The sequence below is a fragment of the Balaenoptera acutorostrata genome, chromosome 5, assembly GCF_949987535.1.
Source record: "Balaenoptera acutorostrata chromosome 5, mBalAcu1.1, whole genome shotgun sequence".
Lineage (NCBI taxonomy): Eukaryota > Metazoa > Chordata > Mammalia > Artiodactyla > Balaenopteridae > Balaenoptera > Balaenoptera acutorostrata.
Window position 1 is genome coordinate 34512510 of NC_080068.1, and position 23146 is coordinate 34535655.

The 23146-nt window shown below is 41.6% G+C and overlaps 1 protein-coding gene across 6 annotated transcripts in view; it reads right to left on the reverse strand.

Moving 5' to 3' along the window:
• Positions 1–16722: 16722 nt before the first annotated feature.
• The window catches only part of FBXW7 (F-box and WD repeat domain containing 7), a 205389-nt gene continuing 198965 nt past the window's right edge, over positions 16723–23146 (reverse strand). For all 6 annotated transcript variants that reach the window (XM_007189414.3, XM_057546651.1, XM_057546652.1 and 3 more), the window contains 3 exons: positions 21806–22031; positions 19417–19627; positions 16723–18647 (listed from right to left, as the gene is read on the reverse strand). In XM_007189414.3, the coding sequence (XP_007189476.1) occupies positions 18379–18647; positions 19417–19627; positions 21806–22031 (706 nt within the window). In that variant the 3' untranslated portion in view covers positions 16723–18378. The remainder of the gene's footprint in view (positions 18648–19416; positions 19628–21805; positions 22032–23146) is intronic.

Consider the following 23146-nt stretch of genomic DNA (forward strand, 5'->3'; position numbering starts at 1 on the left):
GACGGAGGAATCTCTGGTGTGGGTGCCATGTCCCTCCAGATTCCATCCTGGCCACTGTCCCCACACTCAAGGCTCCAGGAAGTTTCTGAGGTTCTTGACTCAAGCAAGATGAGGAGCAGAAGTGGAAAGCCTCACTCCTCACTGCCCAGAACTTGGGACCATGAATTTCCATTCCTAACACCCTGCTCTCTCCTTCTTGGAATCCCTCTTTCTTTTTATTCCTTCCCTGCTTTCCTGAATCTCCACTTCCTCCATTTTTCTGGACTTTCTACTCCCTCCCTCAGAAATCATGTCCCCAGGACTTCCCTGGTGGCGCAGTGGTTAAGAATCCGCCTGCCAAGGCAGGGGACAGAGGTTCGAGCCCTGGTCCGGGAAGATCCCACATGCCGCGGAGCAACTAAGCCTGTGCACCACAACTACCGAGCCTGCGCTCTAGAGCCCGCGAGCCGCAACTACTGAGCCCGCGTCCTGCAACTACTGAAGCCCACGCACCTCGAGCCCGTGCTCTGCAACAAAAGAAGCCACTGCAATGAGAAGCCTGTGCACCAAAATGAAGAGTAGCCCCTGCTCGCCGCAACTAGAGAGAAAAGCCCGTGCAGAGAAACGAAGACCCAACGCAGCCAAAAATAAATAAATTAATTAAAAAAAAAAAAAGACATTGAGTCTCTAAACAAGGAAAAATAGAAATCATGTTCCAAGTTTCTTCTTTTGTCTTACACATTTCCCAGATTTCAGAACTTTCTGGAACTGGGCAGAGGGGGGCCAGCTTTAGTTTCCTAGGTGGAGGCTACTCTTCAATCTCTCCTATCCTCTGTTTGGGTGACTTTAGGCAAATGGCAGGCGTGCACTTCGCTTCTGTTCCCTTATTGGTGAAACAGAGGTAAAACCAATCCACTTCTCAGACTCACTGTAAAAAGGGGCTCTCGGAGAGGTGGCTATGATGACTGACATTATTTTAGTTTCCAAAGCGGTGTTCCCGTTCCCAGCCCATTCAGTCACAGCAGCATCTTTCCTACCAAGTCAGACCTGGAGGCTGCTGGTCAGGGATGGTCTGGATGCAGCACACCTGCTGAGCGAGCCCCAACTCCCCAGCCCGCTCAGGCTCCTCTCTCAGCCCCTGCAGGGATCCGCCATGTTGCTGCTCCTCTTTCAAGGATGCATTTGGCTGCCGTTGCATCCACGGCTTTCCCTTCCAATCCAGACCCAGGGGTGCCCTTCCCCGCCCTGCAGACCCAGGGAATTGGGGTCCCAGTCCATGGCCTGCCCACCTGGCCTTGCTGATCTATGATTACCTTCCAGATCCAACGGAGGGCCTTTCCCGAGCTCTTTCAACTCCCAGTACCTGGGGAGGGATGGTGGGAGGGGGTGTGGAGTGGGGCATGCTCTGCAGACTCAGATGTGACTCCCTCAGAATTTCTAGTTCAGCTGCCTGACAATAAAGTGTTTCAGGATGGGGCGAGGGAGAACTGGGTATTTCATTCCTTACAAAACTCCTCTTGGAGCTGCAGAGTTGGTGCTACACTATGTCTGATGAGATTTATTTTCCTCTGGGAGTTCAGTTCCTTTGTCTGTTTCCCTCAAGTTGTGCCTGGGACCTAGGTCTGGTAGGGTAGCCCCCAGGGTGTGTCAGGAGTCCTTGAGAACCACATTACTTCAGGGTGCCCAGATTCGGGGGGCAGGGAGCAATGCTTTTTTCCCCAAATCGATTTTGCTGAAGGATGGCATGCCTTCCCATCCCCTGACTTTCAGGAAGCTTCTGTCGTGTGCTGCAGCAATTCAGCGTCCACTTGGTAAAAATAGCTTTTTTATTTATTGACTGGCAAAACACTCTATTTATCAACCCATTCCTGGTTCCTCTAAAGATAAAATGGAGGTAAAACCCAAAAGGAAAATTAAAGCTTTAATGCTGTCTTGCCGGCTTCTGCTTCATTTCATTGTAAATTGAGTGCGATAAAACACAGCATCAGCAGCCTGCATAAAAGCAGCTGTATGATTTTCTTTTGTGCAAGGAACTAATTCCAAAGTATAAGATTCTCACCTAAGAGAAGTCAAACGATGGTGGATGGCTCCGGTACACTAATTATGTCTTCCTTTATACCTTTGGCTTGAACTCTAATTTGCTTACAGTTTAATGAACATCAGTTTCCCGCAGGGAAATATCTAAGTCCCTGGGAGATTGACTACTTGGGAGTCAAACGCTCTCACTGCCAACACTAATCTTCAAACCCTCTGCATTCTCAACAGACTTCTAAAGGAGAGTGGCTCTTCAAAGGCTGGCGACTCACTTTTGAGCAGCAACTGTACACTTAAATTAAAAGCCATGATCGGGCAGGAAACGGGCTTTGCTGACAAAAAAAATAATAATCATCGTTACAAATGGCTTTCTTAGTTTAGGTGCTGGCAAGAGTTGCCAGCTGCCATCATTGCCAGTGCAAAAGCTGCACGTTTTATGGCTGTTTCCCCGACTTTGGTTTCCCCAGAAAGTCTCCATTACTTTCTTCAGAGGTTTTCTTTTCATCGCTGAGAATTTAGAAAATGAGGAACAGTAGAGGCAGGGGAGGGGGTTTCCAACCTGGGCCTTGTGGCTCATTCCCGAGGTCCCGCCTGTCTAACACTTTCTTCCTGGAAGGGTGACGCTGAAGCCACTTGGATGGCAGATGATCTGACTTTATATAATTACAACTAATAGCGATCATGTGTTTCACTTCACTGACTTATCAGTCTTTAGTATTTGTGATGAAGGGCCCACCATTCAGGTGAATGGTCTGGGATGGGGCCCGAGAGCCTGCATCTCTGAGAAGCTCACCGGTGATGCTGCCGCGGCTGGTCTGAGGACCCCACTTTGAGTCTCTTTACCATGATTATCAGAGTTCGTCTTCACAACAACCTATGAGGTAGATACTCTTTTACAGATGAGGCCACTGAGGTGCGAGATTAAGGAACACACCCCAAGTCACCTGGCTGTAAGCGGCAGAGACTGGGTTTGATTTAGTTCAGTCTGACCCTGCAGCCCGAACTCACAGCTGCTATACACACCTCCTCTCTTCTTTAGTGAAAAGAAAAACAGAAAGTGAATTTGGTACCTTGATCTTCATCCAGAGAATTCTGTGGTGAGCCCAATAAGTCCTTTCTTCATCATCCACGCTATTGATCAGGGCCTGCATCCGTGCAGCCCTGGCTCTGCTATCCTGAGGACATAGGCCAGCCCAGGGCTCCAGGAAAGGCAGGAAGAGTCAGCCGGACATCAGATAGCTCTGGTCGTATCTTGGTAATACTTTTGGCAGCCCCGAAAGAAACCAATGATCTTTTTGATTACTTTGGGTCAGATTACTCAGAAGTGATGGCATGCAGAAGAGGTTAACTTTTGCACCTCAATTTAAAGTTTACAAGCGACACAATATACCTTCTAGGTGTTGCTTCTCCATTTTGTTGAAATAACCCACTATCCTCTAATACTGCAAACCAGAGTCGGGGCCCAAAGGGAGAAACAATACCACATGGTAGTTAAGTGTGGAGGCTCTGGGGCCAGATTGCCTGGGTTCAAATCCCGACTTAACTAGCCGCTAGGGGCTTGGCCAGTTTGCATAATCTCTCAATGCCTCCGTTTTCTCACCTGCAGAGGAGAGATGATGAGAATGATAGTATCTACTGTCTGGGAGAAAGACGTATTCCTCTACCCTTCTAGCATCTTCTGGCTGGTCTAAGAATTAAATTGACATGAGACAGATGAACAGGAGAAAATCACACCAAAGTTTAATAACATGTGTACATGGGAGAGACCCAGGAAAAACGGAGTCACTCGCCAAAATGACTGAAGCCCTTGCCTCAAATACCATCTTCAGCTAAAGACAAAAGAGAATGTTGGGGTTACAGGTTTGAGACCTCAAAGGGGGGGAAGGCAATTCGCATGGAGATAGAAAAGCAAATATTTGGTAAATAAATGTTTGCTGGGCCCTGCAGAGACTGGGACACAAAGCGGACTCTGATTTCTAGGCCATGCCCAAGTTTTCCCACCACACCTCGCCCATATTCCTAGCAGATCTCTCTGGAGATAGCTCTCTTCCGGGAACCGACCCTCTGTGTAAATTCTTTTAGGCAGTTAGGGGAAAGGTCAGAGTTTCTTCCTCTCTTGGACGTTGATTGTTTTTAACTTGAAATAATCAAGGTCCAAAGAGACATTTTGGGGTGGCAACTTTGGCTCCCCTACACTACCTCATAGGCTTATTGTAAAAACTACACAAATTAATTCATGTGAGGTGCCTGTCATGGGCCAATCATCTCTCAAAAAATGTAAGCTGTCATTATTCACAGCGACCTGGAACAGGCTTGCTAAGATTGTCCCCTGAAAATGTAGGTGACGTTTCTTTTTTCTGTACATATATTTAAGGCCAAGTAGCTAATTTTACTGATTCTTCCCAATAGGGAATAATGAGAAAAGACCTGCACTCTCCAATCTACAACATCTGGAAAGAATTGAAAATACAAATAGTCTAAAGCAGAGAGAGGGGAAAAATGTATAGGTGGATGTTAGTACTTCTACGAATTATGTTTCTGTTTACACATCGAGTCTTGAGGCTAAGACCCTGTTAAAAAACAAAATGCAACTGAGTAAATTTTAAAGATCTTATTGGCTTTTGGATTTACTCAACAATTCATGAATTGGGCAGTACCCCATCTAGCAAATAGAAAGGAGCTCTGAAGAGCTGCAACAATGAGACTTTTATAGGCAGAAGGAGGTGGGCAAGGAAGTTATTCTAGCAAAGAGTGGATTGTTCCAGGCAGGGTCTCCTTCCTCTGGGGGACAGCCAGGGTCTATCAGGTGAATTACCTCTCTAGGGCTGACCAGGAAATTCCAGACTGACTGGTTAAGATTACTTTGCTGGGAGAGGCTGAAACTGCGATTAGGTTAGCTATTAAGTCTCAGTTTGGTGACGTGGGCTTAGCACAAGTGACTCCATTTAGGGCCTGTTGTCTCTTTTTTTTAACAGCCCTCTCCTTTGACTACAGTGGTGTGTACAGGTGATACTTACTAAGCTCAGTTCCTGTGCTTTCAATGCAGGCCTGAAATGCAAACATTCTTGTAAAGTGGAAACACACTTTTATTTCCTAAGGGCCCTGTAATCAAGGCAAAAGCTATTACTTGATCGCATAATTAACTTTAGGACTAGAAGTGTAAACAACACAATTCATGAATTTGTTAATTGGTCTTCACTGCTACTGATATTAGGCCAAGTTGATCTGTTGTTCTCCTCTGTTGATTATCTTAAATAGGAAGTTTTCTAATTTGGATTTCTCCAACTTAGGGTAAGCAAGGGAAAAGAGTGAAGTAAGAGCTTTTCAACAATTTGAGTATATTCTGTAGGTAAGTGATTTTTTTTTCTTAGAGATGGATACAACTTGAATTGCTATATGCCACTCTCCATTTTAGCAGATTTGGACCTCTCTCCAGATTTCTGTTCTGTGCACTGATTAGCCAGATTGCCCGTTACTGATGTGGGAAGCCACTCCCCCGCCCAACCAAGGCAGTGGAGAAAACAGTAAAACAACCAGTAATGCTCATCAGCAGTCATGCTTCCAGGACTCTGAATGTCCGTCTAATTTAGTTCTAATTTATTTTCCCCATTGCAATGACTCCTTAGCTCAGTGGAAATAAACAGAAACAGTAGGGTGTGTGTAGGCTCAGGCCCTGCGGATGGAGGGTGTGTGTGATCAGGTGGGGAGGCTTTTGCAAGCAAAGTACCAGAATCCCTCTCCTAGGAGTTTTAAAGAATTGTACTCACGAAAGCAAAGGACTTGGGTTCTGAGAGAAGAGGAAATGTCACAGCATTTCTCTCCTTGGTGTTTCTTTTCCAACTAGAACTAGGTGTCCCCAACACCTGTGTGGGAACTTGGGCCAACTTCCAGAAGCAGCAAATCAATACTGAAGAGAGTCTTTCATTGGAGCCCTGGCCATGAAGCCGAGTTGCTTAATTAAATTAGACCCTGGGCCTCTGATGGCTGCTTTAAATTAAAAAAAAAAAAAAAAAAAAAAACCACAACACAAAACCTTCACTGAGGGTAATGATACTAGGCCTGATCTGTTCACATATCCTTAACATTCGAGGATACATCTTATGAAGTCACTGATGACTTCAGAAAACGAAGACACCGCACTCTTCAACCAACAGCTGATTTCAGTTGTCAAGTGATGGTTATACAGTCCTCAAAAAAGACAAGCTTGCTATCGGTTCCTCTAGTTGCCTTGAAACCTACAGGAATCTTGTTGGATGAGAGTCTAGATTGCCAACCAGAAAGCCACAGTGAAACGTACACGAATGACTAGCCTGGCACTCAGGACCCAGGCGCCACAAGGAAGGTCTGTGGTTGGGGGGCTTTCTGGCCATCTGGGATGTGTTCAAAAGGATCAGGTGGCTGCAGCCTGTCACGTGGTTCTTAGAACTCAGCCTGGAGAGCTGAGCTGACAGCAGCAAGCCCACACCAACCCCCAGCCCCAGTCCCCAAATCCTGTGCACCTCTGAGGCTTCCACTGGTTCTAGAGCCTTTAGAGAGAGCAGCCAGGGCAGATGAAGAATTCACGGCACTGCTGCTGTCTCTTTTAGGCAGGCTTGGAAGGTCAGGAGTAACTCACAGTGACAGCACACCTGTCACAGCTGTGCTGTGCTGGGGACCAATACGCACCCAGACTAATTCATGCTGCACACTTCCCAGGTAGGAAAAAGCCTTTTGGCTTGGGAGGAATTGTGCACTCACCCTCAGTGCTCCATTTAGCAGGACCTAATGCAGACACAAAGGAAGTCCTTCCAATTCATCGCTTCTGCTCTTCTACTCACCCCTCTCTGGCCTTTTTGAAATTTTGATCTAGAATTTTAAGGGAAAGACAGAGTGTCCAAAAGAGATACTCTGGACTTCACATTACAAAAAGTTTAGTCATTTTCATTTGAGAAGTATTTCCAAGTAGAGAAAAAGCTTAAGATAGCTTGTGGGAGAATTTGGAAGTAAAACCCAAAGCTAGTTAAAAAGAGATGATTGAATGGCCATCATCAAAAAGTCTACAAATAATAAATGCTGGAGAGGGCCTGGGGAAAAGGAAACCCTCCTACACTGTTGGTGGGAATGTAAATTGGTGCAACCACTGTGGAGAACAGTATGGAGGTTCCTTAAAATACTAAAAATAGAGCTATCATATGATCTAGCAACCCAACTCCTGGACATATATCCAGAGTAAACCATAATTCAAAAAAGATACATGCACCCCAATGTTCATTGCAGCACTATTTACAATAGCCAAGACGTGGAAACAACCCAAATGTCCATTGACAGATGAATGGATAAAGAATATGTGGTACATATATACAATGGAATATTATTCAACCATAAAAAAGAATGAAATAATGCCATTTGCAGCAACATGGAGGGACCTAGAGATTATCATACTACGTGAAGTCAGACAGAGAAAGACAAATATCATATGATATCCTTTATATATGGAATATAAAAAAATGATACAAATGAACTTATTTACAAAACAGAAACAGACTCACAGACTTTAAAAACAAACTTACGGTCACCAAAGGGTAAAGTTGTGGGGGAGGGATAAATTAGGAGTTTGGGATTGACATAGACATACTACTATATACAAAATAGATAACCAACAAGGACCTACTGTATAGCACAGGGAACTCTACTTAATACTCTGTAATAACCTATATGGGAAAAGAATCTGAAAAAGAATAGATATATGTATATGTATAACTGAACCACTTTGCTGTACATCTGAAACTAACACAACATTGTAAATCAACTACACTTCAATACAAAATAAAAATTAAGTTAAAAAAAAGAGATGGTGGCAAAACAGGTTGGGGAGGGCCTCATCATCCCGAGGCCTATATCCTTGGGGCTCCACAAGTGGCTAATCCTCCTGATATAAGATACATGAGGTTACAACTCAGTTTACCCATCTATCCATGCTCAAATCAGAACCTGAAGTCAAAAGTACTGGATCCTACTAGTTCCAGATCTTAATGTAAGTTAGCTTTCACCCTCAGACTGAGGGGTGGTGGTAAAAATAAAGCTCCCTTTATTAAAAACTCATGAGCCAGAGACTATGCTGAGCACATCACATGCATATGTATTAAGGAGGCGCTTATCATTGGGCCCATTTTACAGATGAAAAATGGGGACAAAGAGAACCTAGGTCGTTTGTGCCCACACAGCTCTCACCCTGTGGAACTCCTCCAGAGGAGCACCCCCATGCCCCTCTTTTTTGCCATTAGACTAGTAACTCATGGTGACTAACTTGATCAGTGCCTTGTTAATTGATGCTGGCTGGCATGGGTAAAGAAGTGCCATTAGTTCTGAAATTTGCCCTACTAAATTTTTTTTTTTTTTTTTTTTTGTCTCCGTTGGGTCTTCGTTGCTGCGCATGGGATTTTCTCTCCAGTTGCGGCGAGCAGGGGCTCCTCTTCATTGTGGTACGTGGGCTTCTCCTTGCGGTGGTTTCTATTGTTGTGGAACATGGGCTCTAGGCATGCAGGCTCAGTAGTTGTGGTGCACGGGCTTAGTTGCTCCGCGGCATGTGAGATCTTCCCGGACCAGGGATTGAACCCATGTCACCTGCATTGGCAGGCGGATTCTTAAGCACTGTGCCACTAGGGAAGTCCTGCCCTACTAATTTTTATTTGGCCTTCCTTTAAAATATATATTTTTAGCAAAGTAATGAAAAAAAAGTAAAGCATATCAAAATGCTGCACCCCTCTCCTGTCTCCTCAAGTACAAAGGCAAACATTTCTAACTCTTTTACCTAATTCTATGATAGTTATCTCCCATCTTTTCATAATGTGCTTATCCTCTTATTTTTAGCTTTTTTTTTCATTTTAAACATTAATAACTTCTAATTATGGTAGAGGAGGATTTAACTCTCCCACCATCCCACATCCCTCCCCTCCCTCACATATGTTTTAGCACAGTCATTAATCAGTATTTACATTTTTATAGCTGCATGAATATGGTTTACTCCAGGGCTACACAGTGTACTAACTATGCTTAAGTTTTTTCACATACTATTTTGAATTAATAATTGCCTCATTTTGATGTGTTGCATAGCTTTTAATATATTGAACCTTTTAAAAATTTTCTGAATTTATCACCTGATGTCCTGAATTCTGAGAAGTGTTTTTCTCTAAATGTTGTACCATGACTGTGAGATGAATTATCATTTCCTTTGTATTCTTAGGGCCTTTCTCCTAAGGCCCTCCCTGCTCACACCTCGACTGGTAGTTCTTGGGTCCAAATGCCCATCCATCATCCTAGAACTCCCTCTCCTGTATTGAAATCTCAATTTTCTGTATACCATGTTTTCCTCTTCCGTGGTTTCATTGTTCTGTTGGACCATATTATCCACAGCCTCTTAAGAAAGAGATTGTGAGAGGTAGTGTTTGGAGTCCTTTGTCTGGGAATGTTTTTAATTCTCCCTCTCACTTGGTCAATAATTTGGCTGGGTGTACAATTATAAACTAAAAATAATTTGCCTGTAGAATTTCAGAGACCTTTGGCTTCTAGCATCTGATGTTGCTATTGAGAAGTCCAGAATTCCATTTCTCATTTTTTTAATCCTGATTTTTCCCTCCACAATTTTTTAGGGACTTCTTTTTAGCCCAGGTGTTCCAAACTTTCATAATAATAAATCATGGTATGGATTTTTTTTCATCCATTTATTCAAAGGACACTGAGTGGCCCTTTCAATCTAGAGGTTTTCTGTCCTTCAATTCTGCTAATTTTTCTTATATTAATTTTTGAATAATTTATTCTGTGCTATTTTCTTTTTTGACACTGTTATTGGGTGTAAGATGTCTCAGACTGATTTTCTAAGTCTTTTATGTTTTCTCTGCTAACTTCCATCTTTTTTAAATTTCTGTTTGATTTGCTCAATTTTTATTTTCTACTGAAGGTTTTTCTTTTTCTTTTTGAATTTCTACCACATTTTAGTTTCCACAAGGCCTTTAAAATATTGCATCCTGGTCCTGTATTATAAGATAGTATTTTATCTTTCTACTGTTCTTTTTCCAAGTTTATTTCATATGTTTTTGGCTTAGTCTTTCAAACTGGAGGTCTTTCTCAGATGTTTGGTGATTCTTGACTATCTGTTCATATTTAAGAGACAGACACTAAAAATCAGAGAGAAGGCTCTCTGTATTGGTTGGGGTTCACTGGAAGAAGAGTTTCTCCTTTCATTGGGAGGGGAGTCAACTTTCATTGGAGGAACTCTCGCCTCTCCCACCAACACCAGTACATGGAAACTTTTTTCCCTGTTGTTCGCTTCTCTGGGAAAGAATCCTCTGGTATATGCCAGACTGTTGGCCTTCTGCTACAGAGTGGGGGAGAACTGCAGACTGTAACTTAATCTCCATTTTCATTTCTGAGCCTCACCCCCTGCTGCCTCTGCCTAAGCCTGGGTATGCAGTTTGGGTCACATCCCTTCATAGTTCTTGTAAATGGCGAGTGTGTTGGGCCCGGAGAGGGGTGGGTTCAACACAGATGGTCCCCTGGCTGCAAGAAGATGAGAAAGAGAGGTAGGTCCCACTCACCCCTGCTCTTACTTTCAATCAGTCCCCAGTTCTGAGCCCTGTGTCTGGCCTCGCCGTCCACATAGAGGGGTCAGCTCACTTCCCATTAGTGCCCCCCTCTTCATGGGCACTTTAGGTTGTAGTTTCTCTAACCTACTCATCTAAAGGCCACCCCTCCATCTGTTTTCCTTCATCCAAAGCTGGTGACATCTTTGCTCTACTTGGCTCTCCTCTCCTGCTCCCCTTTTGGGATTATGCCTGTTTAATTTCTCTCCTATTATTTAATTAAGTCTTTGGAAAGAAAGAGAATTGTCATTTTAAACTGGATTACTTTCTAACAGGGGAGACTGCTCTCTGGCATATCTATTCCTGGCATAGTTTGGAAGGTAGTTGGGGCACTGTGTTCCAGAAGTCTTACAGGTCTGCTGTTCCAGATTTAGCTTGAAATGATGCCCTGAAACGCAGTCACCACTATCTCTGTTGTTAGTGGTGGTGATGATACTAAAGATGACTACCATTCATTGAGTATATAATTAGCTAAGACTGTACCAGGTGCTTTATGAGTTCTCTCATGTAACATTCACAACTTTCTCCTCTACAGATGATGACAGAGGTTCAGAAAGATTAAAAAAAAAGTCTTCCAGAGTCACACAAGTGGCTGAGATGGAATTTGACTACAGCTGTATTTCTTGATAATAATAACAACAACAAAGGCTGCTAACATTTATTGAGGATTCACCATGTATCAATCCTGAGAATGCAAAAGCTTGTGCCTCATTTGCCTAGTTGTTTTGGGGGCACAAGTGCATCAATGGTGATTTTTTTTTTTTTTTTTTAAGATTTCTTTATTGACTGATTGATTGCTATGTTGGGTCTTCGTTTTTGTGCTATGGCTTTCTCCAGTTGTGGCAAGTGGGGGCCACTCTTCATCGCGGTGCGCGGGCCTCTCACTATTGTGGCCTCTCTTGTTGCGGAGCACAGGCTCCAGACGCGCAGGCTCAGTAGTTGTGGCTCACGGGCCTAGTTGCTCCGCGGCATGTGGGATCTTCCCAGACCAGGGCTCGAACCCGTGTTTCCTGCATTAGCAGGCAGATTCTCAACCACTGCGCCACCAGGGAAGCCCTCAATGGTGATTTATAAAAAAAAAAAAAAATTCTTGTATAACTAAAGCGTCCATCTTTTGTAGAAATAGCATATATTTTTCCCTAAATGATCTGGAAGCAAACTTTCTTTTAATAATACACTATTTTACCCATTATTCCTATATTTTCATTGCTATGCCTTTCTTTTTTAGGCAACTCACTCTCTTTTGACTCTGCAACTGGAAAAAGTGATTCCAATTTTCCAACAAAAGAGGATTCATTACAGCCAAACCATAGCAGGAATCTACTACACACTGTTCTTCAGGGCTCCCTAGTTGAAATCCAGGCCCATGCCTGCTTCTGTGGCTTTGTCAGCTCCCAGGTCGGCAGGTTGGGACTGAGACTGCGTCATTTTCTGGTATGATCTACAACATACTACATGTTCCTATATTTGCGAGGCAGTTGTGAATCAATGCATAACAAAGTGGGTAAGAGCTTGGGCTCTGGGGCCACAAGCCCAGGTTTGAATCCCAGTTTCTACAAGTTTTTATTTTTTTCTTCTTAACTTCGTGGCCTTGAGCAAATACCTTGACATCTCTGTACCTGTTTCCTCATCTGTAAAATAGGGCTAATAATAATATATCATGGGACAGTTGAGAAGATTAATGAGTAATAAATGATTTTAAAGTACTTGTCACCATGCTAAGTTATAATAAGTGTATGATAGCAGCTAGCTACCATTATTACTGTTGATATCTACAACCCAGAAAGGGATCTGAATTACCAAGGCCTCAGTAAGTTGTCATAATCTTTATCATTCTAAATGTTCACTTTGGGATCTAATTTTGTAAGTTTTTTCTTTTCTTTAAGAGGGTCCTTAAGTTTATGAGCTTCAGGTCTCCCAAACTCAGATCTGACTCTTAACAGAGGTGCATCCGGTTTTACTTTTAATCTCTACACCGTATTATGTCCTTGCTAGATTGATTTAAGATCATGAAGTCACTTTATAGGAATGGTGAGAATCCTCAAACTGAAAGGCTCATGGTAGCAGGGGACTAGACTGTCTTGCTGCCTGCGTTTAGTAAGGCATAATGGTTTGGTGAAATCTTAATGGGCTTCATTAAAATATGTTTAAAAAGTCTTGCAAGTAACCTTCCTTCCTCTTATGGGGAATAGTGGTTTGATGTCTCTTTTATAATCTATGAATCTCCTAGAAAAGCAGTAAACTGGCAATATATTTCTGTGCTCTATTATGTTTGAACCTTTGATTTGCAAGAGTGATTCCAACATAATTTTCCTTTTGCAGAGCACGACCGCTGAAGCAAAGCAAAACCCAAAGATAAATAGCCTTCGTAAGTTTGGCCACGATAGATTTTCCAAAGCAAAGAATAAAACATCAAAATGTCCGCTCAGTGGTTCCTTGTCCTTAAGAATCCTGGGGAGAATCAGATCATCTGAAATAGAAACTCTGCTATTTTTATACCCAATTGCAAACTGGGAAGTCGCCAGGCTTTAATCTCAGCAATGAGTCTTCCTAGGAACTGGGTCTAGAATTTATTTACACTTTGGGGAAAGGTGCATTCTGAGTCATTTCAGCTTTTGGTGCTTTTCCTTTTTTTGAAGAACCTTTGAAATTACCTTTTAATATTTCTGATCTCCTCCACCTAGAAAGAGAAGGTAGTAGAGGAACGAAGTTGGCAAGAACCTTCCTCCTTTGGGCATCACTAGTATTAATCAAATGGACGAGACATGTTGGCTAGTGAACTATGCCACGCTATGTTTGTTTGCAATCCAAATTGACGACTGGCACTCCCCAAAATGGGGAGCTGGGTGCAGCCACTTTGGACCAATTTAAAATCCATCTCCTTGGCAGGCCATGCCAAAATAAAAAACCGTGCACTCACTTTTCAAATTACCATATGGTAATTACCATTTGCTTAATGCAGAACATTGTGTGAAAACACACCCTCTTCACACAGAGGCCATTGATCTGTCACAGAAAAGACTTGGGAAGTCTCTTGGCCACCAACACCTTCCCTTCATATGGCCCATTCCTTTTTTCTTCATGGATGATGAGGGGAAAGGCTTAATGGAAATGTTACATAAACAGGTTCCAATATATTCTTGTATATGCACGTTGTGTACACATGCACACACATAACCTATCTCCAAAACGCAGTGAGTCAGGGAACATGAAAACAACCTGCGTCAGAAGCATTTATTCAAATTCATTCACCAGCAACACTAAACTACTTTGACTATCGGTAGAATTCCAAATGGCTTTACAAACTAGGAGTTTCTCCTCGAATTGCTGCAAGGGACGACAAGGTCGAATCCTCTGTTGCCGATGAATCTGATTGAGTAGAGGTTACAACGCTGACTCGTTTTATTGGGGGTGAGGATGACTAATAGAAGGAAAATGAATAAAGTTGTATCTGAGGGAAGGAATCAGAATCAGTGTGATGTGAATCTAATCTACTCGTGCCAAGCAAGCCGCTTGTTTCTGGTTTCTATTAATATGGGATGTTAGGAGTTATAGGAGCCAGGATAGAGCTGGGCAGGCTCTGCCAGGTGGTTTCTCTGTCCACCTTGGTGTCTTTGTTTCAGAGTGCAGTGAGTGCATCGGGGAAAAGTGTGCAGAAAACAAGGCACAACCTGGGTCTGGGGAAGCTGCCCTCTATCCTGTTTCACTTCAGGGAAGAGAAAGGCACAGAGGTCTTTGTTGTTATTTGATTGTAGCCTCCAATCAATTCAGAGAAGTAGAAAGGAGACTTTATATAACAGGCTAGCCCAAAAGGCATAGAGAAAATGGCTTAAAAACAGTTAATATACACTTAACTAAATGTCAACTACCTTTTGAAATTAAACAGATAGGTAGGTTGAAACATTTACTTAACCATTTGGCATGTACTAGCTGTTGCAAATTAATGAAATAGCTATGCTTCTTAAACAGCAGGAAGGGAGTTTCCAAGTGGCAAAATTATGAACAATTCCAATTAAAAAAAAAAGAGAGAGAGATAGTAAACTCTCTTTGCTCAGTTCAACAGGTATTTACTGAGCTTTTATGGGTTACTCTGTGTCCTAAGTTTAGTTTCAGGCAATGTTTGATCTTTGGGAAATTGTAACATCTAAATGTGGGGACTGCCTTTATTCCAGTATAAAGAGTTGAAAATTCACAGTTATATAAGGTGGTGAATTTCTTCATTAAGGAGGCCACAAAGCAGGGTTCCCTTTGTAACCTTTCTTACTTCAATGACAATACGTTAATTCCTTTAGGATGAGGGTAATATTTTCCCTTTCAGGAACAGATCCACTGTAATAAAGATGATTCATTTATTCATAAATAATATTTAATGAACATATATAAAATCACTCCTAGGTGCTCCATATCTGTCTTTTACAAGGTTTCCGTAAGACTCAAACGAGAAATCTATGTGACTCCACTTAAAAAATGTAAATTGCTATATATAGAGAAATACTATTTTTATTTCATACCTGAATGAGTCACAAATACATTCAATTGCTCCCAAATATAGCAAGTTACAATTATCTGGGTCTATTTTCTTAAAGTTGTAAGAGCAGCTACCACTTAATTGAGCTACAAGTGCCAACAGTGTGCTATGTGCTTTATAACATTGCCTTTAATCCCTGCAATAACCTTAGGAGGTGGGTATTCTCTGCCTCCTAGAAGATGAGGAAACATGAGGTCAAGTAATCCGATGAAGGTCCCAGAACTGGGATTTGGATTCAAGTGTATTTGTCTGTGAACTCATTCTATTCTATACTGTACATTTATTTTTATTGATGATGTTGTTCTTCACTTGTATTAGAGTCAAGCCACATTTACGTTATGAAAAATCAAGCAGTTTCAAGACTACCAAGTAGGATTACAACTTCTTCTTGATCACTGAGTTGTCCGTGTGAACAGCAGTCATGGCTCCGGGCTTCGCCCCGGTTCTCCCCAAAGCAGGCCGGGCCGCTCACCTGCACTTCATTGCCTAATACAATTTTTGTCTTTAACCATGTGGTTTTTTCTGTCTTTTCCCTTAACCTGTCACTTCTTTCTGATGTTCTTGTGCCTGTAATGTGCTGTGGACTAAAAAACCAAATAACCAAACGTACTGGAAGGTCTCTAGGGCAGTGGTTCTCAAAGTCGTGTCCATACCTCACCTGGTGAGCTAGCTTAAATGCAGATTCTTGGGTCCCATCCCCAGATGTTCTCATTCAGCAGTTTTGGGAGAGTGAGGCCCAAGAATTGCTGCCTTAGGAGTAAAGAACACATGCTTTGTGACTTTTATTCTCTAAGTAGCATCAATATTTGTTAACTTTCCAATGTTCACCTCGGTCGGGCCTGGATAGTTGAGATTCCTGGAGATACACACACGGCAGGAACCTGCTACTTGAGAGGCTACCTAATTTGAGTAACTGAACTTCATTTTTTTCCCTTACTTTATAAAATGCTAGATTTATTCAATAAAAGAGCGACAAAAGAGCCTGAAATTACCACAAAAATGATCCCCCCCTGCCCCAAATCTTGCTTTAGTCTGTCAAAATTCTAGGTTTCTTTCTCCTTAAAGGGCATGAGTGTGAATCCTGGTGCTTGGCCAGGTACCTGACTCCTGACAAACACCTAACCCGTGTGAGCCGCAGTCCTGCCCTCATCTTTAAAGTGGAGAGAATGGTGTCTACTTCTCAGGATGGTGGGAGCTTCAGAGAGAATGCATAGAAAGTTCCTGGTAAGTAGTCGACATGTGGTCACATTTTAAAAATGAACTTCCTATATGAATTCTAGTTGTAACTACCATAAAAGTCTGGTGGCTCTTTGAGGGACCAGATTTCACACATATATACCCCAGTGTAATAGAGATGAGCACAGTGCCACATCCTCCTGCACTGTCTAAATAGATACAATTTGCATCTTGCGGCCCACTGTTCTTACTCTGGCTGTGGACAATAGGCCTGGAAGCATCAATTTCTATGCCGCACTACAGGGGATGCGAAGATTAAAATATCAGAGACAAACCCTAAATATTGATAATGAAGTGTTATTACCTCAGTGGAAGAAACAGGCATACTAACATGAAAAAACACATTTTATTGCACTTAAGTTATAAGAAAATAAAATTTCTAAGTGAATCAAACCATAGACACAATCCCTTTAAAGGTTGTTTTCCTCCATCATGTCAGGTTGTTACATAACTAAAATTAACCAACTTGAATCTGATTGTTTTAAATCAGACTATAAATAAAACAAACAAAAAAAATAAACAGGAGGAGGAAAAAAAGATCACCTAGGATACAGTGTTAAACCACTTTCACAGTTCAGCTTGAGTTGTGGCTCTTGGAGAATGAGGCAAACCATTTGACTTTTTCATTCATTTTGCTTGTTTGCATGTGACGCCTTTACTACAAAAACTGGATAGTTTCTGCTTTGTCAGTTACTCAGAGCAATAAAACTGTAACAGTTGTTTTCCCAAATACTGTAAAACACTAAGACTGACCAGCAACTTTATTTTAATTTTGTGTTTTATATATTTTTAAAATATTTTGTCAGTTTTATTATGTATGTTCATCCATTCACCACAGCCCTCAAAAAGAAAAGTTTCTCCGCAGAACAGGCGGCAACAGCTCTGTTCCAAGGAATGTGTTTTAATTTTTGCCCAGATAAAAGAAAATAAGCTTTGCACACACTCTCAATTCTTTACTTGCAGGCAAACTTCACTCTTTATTTTCTGAAACTCTCCCATTCTCAGCCTCTTAGAGGCACAGATGGTTCAAGTTTCAGTGGCAAAAAGTCTTTTTTTTTTCCGTAACCAAACTAGAGCAAATTTGGAATTCAGTCTGGGACTAAAACGTCACAGCAGAAAAAAAATAAAAAAAAATAATTTGCTTTTTTTTTTTTCTTTCTTTCATTTAGCAGCATAAATAAGTTTGGCCACTGGGAGTACAGTACAGGGGTGGGACACAATCCCATATTTGAAGACCTACTTCTAGCACCAGCATCAAGAATTAAATCCATCTCGGGACTCACAGAACCCAGGACAACTTGCCACCTTTGAGCAACACAGGCATTGCAGGGTGTATGTGGAAGCGACAGGAATAGATTAACAGAGGCTAATACTGTGATTGATTGACATTGGCAATGGTTGGCAAAAAAAAAAAAAAAAAAAAAAAAAAAAGCTTTTCATGATAACTGTACAAAAACAATTCACAGTAATTTTTTTCCTTTTTAGCTTTTCCGCTCCAGAAAAATGACTTTTTGTTGCAGATGCTCTCTGGTGAGAAAGTCCACCGGTACTGTGTGGATGTTACTGCAGCTTCTTTCTAGGTCTCAGTGGTAAAAGAACAGGCTAGCAGAATCTGTAACGACGTCTCTGCAGTAACGCTGCCCAGCGACCACTGGAGAAGAAAATAAAGAAATAATTGCACCTGGTTTGATTTCGAAAGTCTCGTTTTGCAAAGCTGCCCTCAGTCCAAAGTGAAGCTTTTTCCGGGACGAGCCGGCAGGCGCCTCTCTTGTCAGTTGCGGTTTGTCATCGCTTCCTCTTTTCCTTCTGAGTCTGTAGGTCTTTTCGCTCTGTTGCCCCAAGCCAACATCCTGCACCACTGAGAACAAGGGATTTTTTTTCTTTTTCTTTTCTTTTTTCTTTTTTTCTTTTTTTTTCTTTTGCAGGGGGAAGGGCAGGGAGTATGTCGTCTACATGTTGGGACGATGCCACCTTTCCTGCTCCTCACTTCATGTCCACATCAAAGTCCAGCACCAGCAGCTTGGTTTCCTCCGTCCCGTTGCGACTCCCGACTGCACACACCAGCTTTGTGTTTGAGGCTCTGATCCGCCACACGACTCCCCCACTCCCCCCACTCTCCAATGTGACTAGGTTGCGAATAAATTCACCCGTTTTCAAGTCCCATAGTTTTACAGTTCCATCATCTGAGCTGGTAATTACAAAGTTCTTGTTGAACTGTAAACAGGTCACAGCACTCTGGTGCTTGTTGGGACCTAGGCAAAACCAAAGGAATTTCGTTACTGGTTAGAAATCATGACTAAGGGTCAGTTATACTGTAATTTGTGGAATCTACATTGGAACACACAATAAATGAAATATTTAAAACGCTGCACATTTAGAAACTGTGTTCTGAGTATTTTAGGATCGGCAGGGATGTAAGAAAATCTGGTAGCTATTTGTAACTGAAACGTTAATCTCTGAGGGTTCTGTGTTCCAGGAAGCGTGGTTAGCTACCAGGCATACATTTTGTGTCCCGGTTGCATGAATGAGCACTTCTCTCGGTGGTGATGTAGATAGACCAGCATCACGTATTCTGCTCATGGACAATCTATTACCCTACCACTCTGAACTAACCAGTCAAAGGCAAAGGCTGAATGGACACTATTCCAAAACTCTGAAGAAGAGGCAAAATCAATGAGTAAAAAAGCTGCAGTATAGCCCACCAGATGGCCTCAATGAAAAAAACACTTTCTAAGGGCTATGACTAATAAAAAGAAGTTAATCATGATATAAGGAGTTAACACTGCTGTGCCTCATTTAGTATTAGTGGCTTCCACATGTTTCTTCCTCTAGTTCAGTGGGCACTGTGAATCCTTCCCATCCTACTCAAGTCAGAGTGGAAAGGCTCATAAACTTATCCAAAATAAGTTTTCATTTTGTATGAGGTTAATTCTTTCTGTGACACAAAAGCTCCATATTTCTCTTTTGACCAACAATCTCATTTTTAAGGAACACAGCTAAAGGTGGGTAGCCAATATTTACCTTGCAATGTTTGTAAACACTGTCCTGTTTTGATATCCCAGATTTTAACTGTAGAATCTGCATTCCCAGAGACAAGAATGTTGTCTTTGAGTTCCATGCCGCTTGTTAACGACTGGTGTCCTGTCAGCGTGTGAATGCAATTCCCTGTCTCCACATCCCAAACTCGGATTGATGTATCAAGAGATCCACTCACCACATGGATGCCATCAAACTACAACAGACACAGTTTATTAGACTGGAAGTGTACATATTCTTGATATTATTTATTGACCTTAATCCTAAAAGGGGACGGGAGTAAAGCATGAGACACGGGTAATGCCAGGAACAAAATGAGGTACTAGGACAAAGTGTATGCAATCAAGCAACTCTACAGGGCATGTTCTCAGAAGCTTCTACCAGAAATGCTAGTTTTTTATGGCCAGTGGCTTCCAACTAGATGCAGGAACAATTTTCAAAAAACCACCTAAAATGAAAATATTATTTTCAGATCATCTGGCCACACTTACTAGCTACATATCATGAATGATTCAATATGGATTGCCATTTGAGTTTTACTTCCCAATAGGAAACTGAAACTACTGACGTGGTTTATGAATAAAGGGTGTGCTTATCAACACCTATAGCATGAAAAGGGCTGGAGATAGCTTTCATGATACTTAAAAGTAAGTTCCATTAAAAATTGTATGTAAAATAAAAATTTCATTTACAAGAACCTAATGCTATTTAGGAAATGTGCCAACAGATAATTATATCTGGAATTAGAAGTGGTGGCATTTTGAGAACAAAAGCAAACTATACACAGCATCTCTTCTCCAGCTTCCCAGCTATACCCAAAGTCAACAAATATCTACCAATTCCCAGATCTATAATAATGTTACCACCTCTTTTCTCAATCTAATGGCTTATTTAAATAAGATTATTATATTCATTAAGGTTCGAACATATCACAAAACATACAAACAATTGCAGCCAATTCCCTCTCCTCCAAATTCATAACCTTTTCTAAGTTAACAGACATCTTTATTATACGTCAATATTTCATGACATAGACAGTATTCCATCAGTTAAGATACAAATACCCCAACGACAGAACTGTGAGCCCTGGGACTACATACTAATTTGCTGATTACTAATGGGCAGTAACTGGTAAACAAGCTATGTAAGTAATAGGAAATACAGCTGACCCTTGAACAACATGGGTTTGAACTGGGAGGGTCCACACCTATACTCGAATTTCTTTTGCTAAATACCTACTACACAATCCCAGGTTGGTTGAATTCTTGGATGTGGAACTGCAGATACTGAGGGCCAACTGTAAAGTTATTCAAGGATTTTTGACTGGAGTTGGGGGTGGGGGGTGGTGGTTGGTGCCCCTGACTCCTAAGTTGTTCAAGGGTCAACTGTATTTTTGAATTGAAAATGTTGTCTTTCACGAAACGAAACAAGATCTATTTTCTAAACTTGCTATTAATCTAGATATTTATGTCAAAATATGGCAATCTATTCTAGGATATCAGGTTCAAATGAAAACAAACCAAAAATCAGTTTAAGTCAAATTTACTTCTTCATGACTACAAACCAGCAGCCCTGTGACGGCAGAGCAGCTTTGTGCAGAAAGTTCCACTTCCACTTTGGGGACGGAATCACAATTACATGGTCCATCAACTTCCAGCTATCAAGGCAAAGGGGCAGCCTTTGGCCAAATTAATCCTCTAAGGAATTTATTAAAATCCAGGTTATTCTCCTATGAGACTATCTACCCATTAATTAACACAGCAAAATTTAAGGCCCCGAAGTCTCAGGTTCCAAGACAAATATTTGTATTTTGGAGGGAAATGAATCATAGAATAATTGAAACAAATCATTTAAATAATTTCAAAATTTATGCTTTCTTCATGCCAATTTTAAAGTATATGTAGGGACTTCCCTGGTGGCACAGTGGTTATGAATCCACCTGCCAGTGCAGGGGACATGGGTTCGCGCCCGGGTCTGGGAAGATCCCACGTGCCACAGAGCAACTAAGCCCATGTGCCACAACTACTGAGCCTGCACTCTAGAGCCCGCGAGCCACAACTACTGAGCCTGCACTCTAGAGCCCGCGAGCCACAACTACTGAAGCCTGTGCCTAGAGCCCATGCTCCGCAACAAGAGAAGCCCGCGCACCGCAACGAAGAGTAGCCCCTGCTCGCTGCAACTAGAGAAAACACGCGCACAGCAACGAAGACCCAATGCAGCCAATAAATAAATAAAGTATATGTAAACAGCAGAATAATTTGATTCATCTTTTTTTGGACTGTCTTCGATCAGCAATCTGGCAGTGATTATGAGTAAGACAACCTTATGACTCATCAATAGAGCATCTCAAGAGCAGGAGAGATAGATTTCTTACCTGTAACGAGTAGACCCTGTTGGTGTGCCCCTGCAATGTGTGCAGACAGGTCTCCGTCTCTGGGTCCCACACCTTCACCATAAAGTCATACGCTCCACTCACAACCCTTCTGCCATCATATTGAACACAGCGGACCGCTGCTACATGACCCATCAAAACATGTAAACACTGGCCTGTCTCAATATCCCAAACCCTAAGGGTGGCATCTCGAGAACCACTAACAACTCTGTACGGGGGAAAACAGAAAAAAGAATGTATTAGAATTTTGATATTGTGAGAAAACATGATACATAAAAAGTCTGTGGTTATTAAAACTTTTTTTCCTTTTCTTAAGCAGGAATACCTGTTTTCAAAATAAATACATACTATGTAAAACCTTGATATATAAACATGCAAAAGTTGAGTTACTCTGATTGGGATGGGAAGTCGGAAAGCCTAGAATTCTGCCTGTTTGATTCCTCCACCTATGAGGGACCCAGGAGCACCTTGGGGTCCTGTGGAACAGTTTGAAGACTACTGTACTGTAATTAGAAATGACAAAGAGGAAGAAGAGGAAGACGAAGTCAAAGAAGATAAAGAAGCAGCAGCGGAAGCAGCCAGCTCTAAACACATACAATAAGATCTTGATTTTAGAAATAAAATGTTAGTGTGGGCAATATGTGTAAAATGCTAATGGGTGGTAGTATTTTGAAAAACTTAAATTTTTTTCTTTATTCTTTCTGTCATTTCCCCCAATTTTAATTAGGAGCACAAAGTCCCTTTGTGACTAGGGAAAAAATTCAATAAAGGTTTTTCAACAAAACAAATCAAAATCTGGAATTTAAACAGCTAAACATATGTGCTTTACACCATATACTCTGGTTAAATTAACCAGTTCTAAACATGTCCTCAAACAAAGGTTGCTTATGCTTATATTTAAAAAGATTCCGTAGGCTACCGGGGCATTAAGCCATACAGATTTTTAGAACATATACATGTAGGGGCAACAGAAATCCCTTAAAAATCTGACCCAACATTATTCTCTTCCGAAGACCTGAGTGATACAAATACGGCAATCACCTTTGGATTACAAAGGAGAGTTGAAAACTCAGATGTCTTTAATGTCATTCCTAAGAGATTAAGACAGGCCAGAGTTTCCACCTTTGGAATAGTAGAAAATGGAAGCATTGAGAGATTTAAGTCAGAACATAATGGAAACTGAAATGCAAGGTCTCTTGATACCAATCCCCCCCAATTTTAATAGTAGAGCACACTGTTCAAAGTAGATTCAAATTACAAGTGAGAAGGTACTTTTCTGCACATATTACAAATCTAAAGTGAAATCTGCTAAATGTAATGGTT